At 47.1% G+C, this 4,976-nt stretch overlaps 1 protein-coding gene across 1 annotated transcript; it reads right to left on the reverse strand.

Annotated features, from left to right (window-relative positions):
- Positions 1-711: 711 nt before the first annotated feature.
- On the reverse strand, positions 712-2,578 carry LOC133024758 (photoreceptor outer segment membrane glycoprotein 2-like). The gene is made up of 3 exons (XM_061091930.1): positions 1,998-2,578; positions 1,164-1,410; positions 712-966 (listed from the first exon to the last, which is right to left on the reverse strand). The coding sequence occupies exons 1-3, from the start codon at positions 2,576-2,578 to the stop codon at positions 712-714; spliced, it is 1,083 nt and encodes a 360-aa protein (XP_060947913.1).
- Between the last annotated feature and the right edge of the window lie 2,398 nt (positions 2,579-4,976).

Consider the following 4,976-nt stretch of genomic DNA (forward strand, 5'->3'; position numbering starts at 1 on the left):
ATGACACATTGTCAAAATATCTCTTGATTATTCAATTATGTGGAAAAGAAAGGATAAAACATTTCATTAACTCAGAAAAAGAAGAAGAAGAAGAAGAAGAAGAAGAAGAAGAAGCGGTTCATCTGTTAGAAGTTTTGAGATTAAAACATTGACAGTGTCAGAACCAAAGAAACGATGGAGATGGAAGAAACGGACGAAGGCCTCGAGTTTTTACAGAGAGAAGAATTAAACAGTTTTTACTTCATGTCATCATCATGGTCCCTCAGGATGCATCACCCTCCATCTGCAGGTGTGACAATTTAATAATAAGTTACAGAAATATTCTCAATGACGTCCTCACAATAAAAAATCATTCTTGCTTTGGTCAGTTCATATTTCTGGAGTTGTCCTGTTAAGGCCACCGTACAAAGGACCAGCAGCTCCCTGCTGGAAACCATCAGTTCTCTGGTGAGTGATGTCACAGTGCAGCTGTTCAACGACCCAATCACAGCGCAGACAAGAGGATTTATTTGTTGTTGTATTTTAAATCAAATCAAATCAAAGTTTATTGTCACATGCACCAATGCATTTTAAGGTTGTTTTGTTTCCTGTTTTTCTTTTTAAATTGAAAATGTCAGAAAAACCGTTTTGTTACCGATGATGAATCACTGTTGATTCAGAGGTTTTGAACTTCAGGTTTTCCAGCTCGGCGCTGACCTCTCGGGGTCGGGGTCAGCTGCTCCTCGGGATCTGCATGTGCTGCGATGGCACTTCCTGGTCGCCAGCAGCAGTCGGGACATTGATATTCGGGTCGTCGTCGTCCTGGTAACACTTCCCCAGGTTCTTGATGATGTTGAAGTTGGACCGAGCTGTTTCTGCGAGGCTGTTCTCCAGAATCCAACCGTCCGACTCTGAATCAGGATCACCCAGCTGCAGGACGTTCTCCATGGCCGTCTGCAGGTAGCGGACTCCGGTCAGAACCATCACCTGGTGAGGAAGAAAAGTGAGAGAGCACATTGAACAACAACTGCACATGTGGAAACATCTTGATGTCTGCAGGGGACACAGAGTCTGACGTTTCCTCCTGGATCGACCTTCTCTCTTCGTGCCAAACTCTCACAGAAGAGACCGACCGTTGTTGGCCTTTGACCTAAATGTGTGAGCTGACGGTGCTGCTGCAGTACCTCAAATAACCAGATGAGGAGCACGGTGAGGCCGATGGACTGCATGATGCCCGTGTAGTGGTCGAGCAGCGCCTGCCGGCAGCCTCTCCTCCACAGGTTCCGCTGCTGGCTCTGCAGGTCGTAGTTGAAATGGGCGGAGCTGTTGCTGACCTGCTGCTGGATGCAGGGTCGAGGGGAGAAGCTGCTGCAGCAGCTGAAGGGGGCGCTGTCCATCAGGTACTTGCCCTCCACGTTACTCCTCAGACGGCTGAGGAGCAGGACCAAGCCGTTAGCAACAGTTACTATGACTACTGCAACTGCATCAAAGTGACAACAAGACATTTAAACAAAGTGAAGTGATCTCTAGATCCACAGACTGTTTCAAATCCGTCCGCCAGTTTTATTCTAATAGATTTTCCTGAATCTAGATGTTGGACTGGTGGACGTGAGGTTTGAAGATACATTAGAATGGACATGAAATAATTTCAGATGACCTGTTAAAACTTTGGGTTGTGCAGTTTGACAACTGAAGGACAAACAGCCAATCAGATGTTTGTGTTGATGAACTCCTGAGATCTGGGAGTTACCCTCATCTGTCTACCAGTCTAGTTTGATCTTTACTCTATTGTGGCTCGTCACTTAAAACTCATTAGAATCTAGTAGAACCATAAAAATCCACTTTGATCCAATAGGATCGAGTAGATGGAAGTAGTTGCCTAGAGGTCTCTCCTCGTCTTGAAAAGGATCCACTAGGATCCTCTAGAGAATGAATCTGCAAGATCCAGAGGATCAAGTAGATCAAACATCCTCTCAAATCCTGAACCGATCTGAACAGACTCTGGTGAATCTACTTACTCTACCACAGCTCTGCTGCTCATGTCCAGGTACCGGTTGCTGATCCACTGGACCTGGAACCAGTCCCGGTATCCGGTGTTCCCGCAGCAGTGGAACTGGATTTGCAGCAGGTCCAGAGTCCTCTTCAGGTAGCAGCGGCCAGGCGTGTCCGTGTCCTTATAGAACCGCATGGCGTTCCTTAAGCCGAGGAACAGAGACTCCTCCAGCTGACCACGAATGCTGTAGCACATGAGCGCCCCCGCCAGGACGCAGGAGGTGAAGAAGAAGGTGCAGATGACGTACGGCATCATCACCAGCTTCCAGCGCAGGAACTTGTTGGTGTCTGCGCAGTCCAGGCAAATCTTCCCCCCAAGGAAGTTGATGCAGCCGGCCGCCAGGCCTGTGGTGATCAGCATGTGTGGCACGTAGAGGATCCCGTGCTCGGACATCACTTCTTGCCATTTCTGAATCTCAATTCTGAGGAATAAGCCGAGGCCAAAGAGGATGACCCCCGTCACCACAGAGATCCAGTTGAGCAGCCAGAGGACCTCGGCTAGCTTCTCTCGCTCCACCTTGGTGAAGGTCACTTTACCGACAGCCATGTCGGTCCTCTGCTTTTATTCTATCACGTCCAAGTGCTCACAATCATTGTGAAAAGCTGAGTGCCTCAAGCTGCAGTTCCACTGACGAGCACCAGGCGCTGCATAAGAAATCCATGGTGTCAAAGATGGAAAATTCTAAGAAAAACATTTTTCTATACGACCCGATCTGTCTGTGGAGACAAGTGAGGTATTCTTCACACGTCAACTTCCCAGCATTCCATAAACATAAGTTGGTTGTTCATCTGTCACATTTGAGTGATGTGTTGTTATGATGAAGATGATGAAATTAAAGATGAATCACAACATGAGCTGATTTTAAAGGTTCGGTTCTGGTGCTTGTGTCTCTGACCTCAGGATTCTGTCAGTGACCGTCGAGGTGAGGTCCTCACATCCAGTCCACAGGGGGGTAGGAGGCTGGGAGGTCAGAGGTCAGGGTCAGTGTGGACCTCTGGGTGAAGACCGCTGACAGCTCTGTGCGGCATCGTAAGGAGCTTAATGGGATATTTTAGGACGTTGACTGTAGGTTAGGGTTAGTGTCATGGCTGCGGAGAAGGGAGAAGGTCAAAGCTTCACACATCATTTACTGAACAATCGCCTCAGACAGTTCACTGTGAAACTGTTTAGTCACAACACAGACTGTGGTTTGTGAGCGCGCTCAGTTCACGCTGAGTTTAGAGTCGTCAGATAATCAAATATACGAGTAAAAAGAGTCACTGAACGTTCCTTCAGCGCCACTGGTGGAATCAGCTTTCACTTCAATCCACAGGACATTACCTTCAGGATTCAGGACGCGTCCGTCCACCTGCTCGCCCGGCGCTGCTCCGTCCTCCTGGCGTCCGCCGGCTGCTGACAGGTTGAGCCGTGCAGCAGATATTGGGGCAGAGAAGAAGAGTTTTCATGTGCCTGTAACTTACTGTCCTGCACTTTAATCTCCTTACAGCTAATCAGCCTTGTAAATAATCTCCAACCCCCCATTCACCAGCTGGACCACACTGGATCCTGCAGATCAGACACAAGAGAACCGTCCAGGAGAACATGACGGAACCGAGTGGAACCGCCCGTCTCAGAGCCAACGGACCGGACTCAAAACTCATCCACGGTTCTTCAGGAAGTTCCACCTCTGGTTCTTTGTTCCCAAAGTGGAACCGGAGTCTGTGATGCTTCCGCTGTCGCTGAAATTTAGATTCTTCAAATGTGACGATAACGAGTCGATAGAGAAAAGTCAAAGCTTCAAAAGACTTTGTGATGTTTGTGAAGCTTACAAGGATGTGGACGGAAAGTCGTTTATAAATGTAGAACAGGAAGTCGTTTATATAGAACAGGATGTTGTTTTTATCCGGAGCCAAATTCAGAGTGTAAATCAGTGACGTCAGAACCTCACCCATCAGGAGGTGTAGTTCTGATGTGTGTCCACTAGATGACCATCAGATACGTGACTGGCCTCAGTTTGTCTTGTTTTTATTTATTGATTTATTTTTTATAATTTTAGTGTTTGTATAAATTTCTGTTTTTAATCGTTTTTATGTTTGTCTTTGTGTTAATGTTCTGTATTAAATAAACAAACCCTTCCACAATAAAAGCCTGAGAAAATAAACCGTGTATGTTAATTATTGTTGATTCTCAAACAAAAACAAATCAACGTTTTTAAAGCGTTCGCAATGACATCACTGCGGGGGCGGGACCTGTTGCTCCCGGCTCCTGCCAATCACAACATGACGTCATCTAGCCGGAACGTTTCCGGCCCAGGAAGGCGGGCCCTCCGTGTTCCACATTCCGGGGTATCACGTCATCATAGAGCTGCGGGTACCAACTTCCGTGACAGAGATTTCATCCTTCAAAATAAAAGCAGGGAGGGGTTATTTTAAACAACAGCCGGTGTTAAAAAAACATTTTAATATTATTACCTATTTGCACAGTTCACTAATAATGTTGAGATAATGGGAAGCCCCGTGTGGCATGTGTCCCCCGACCTTCTAGACCTGCAGCAGCAGAACTGAGATCAGGTCCAAGACAAACCTGGACCAGCTCTGATTATAAGCTTTATCCTAAAGGAAGGTTTGAAGGCGACTCTTCAACGTACAGATGGAGTCTTCTTCCAGAACTGAAGCTGAGATGATTCCTCAGCAGAGGAGCTTGAAGCTGAAGCTCTGGCTCCTCCTCTGCTGACCTCAGGGACGACAGCCTGGATCTGGGAGCGCAGGGCTCTGGTGGTGATAAGGTTCTATGAGCTCTTTGAGGTATGATGATGGCATATTATTAATGTAGGAGAGGAGGAGGATTGTATAACAGTAGTTGTAAATGAAGGAGGTGTTTTATTGTGAAGCCCTCCCGGACAGGAAGTGTGTGGTGGTGTCCAGCTTGATGAATCCTCCGTCAGGATTCAGCCATATTCCCCGGA

This window comes from Limanda limanda, chromosome 18, assembly GCF_963576545.1.
Source record: "Limanda limanda chromosome 18, fLimLim1.1, whole genome shotgun sequence".
NCBI classification, from domain to species: Eukaryota; Metazoa; Chordata; class Actinopteri; order Pleuronectiformes; family Pleuronectidae; genus Limanda; species Limanda limanda.

Coding starts and splice junctions, on each gene's coding strand:
- LOC133024758 (XM_061091930.1), bottom strand. CDS start 2,578: ATGGCTGTCGGTAAAGTGACCTTCACCAAGGTGGAGCGAGAGAAGCTA. Junction 1,411..1,997: donor AGCAGCAGAGCTGTGGTAGA/GTAAGTAGATTC, acceptor CCTGCTCCTCAG/CCGTCTGAGGAGTAACGTGG. Junction 967..1,163: donor TCCTCATCTGGTTATTTGAG/GTACTGCAGCAG, acceptor CTTCCTCACCAG/GTGATGGTTCTGACCGGAGT.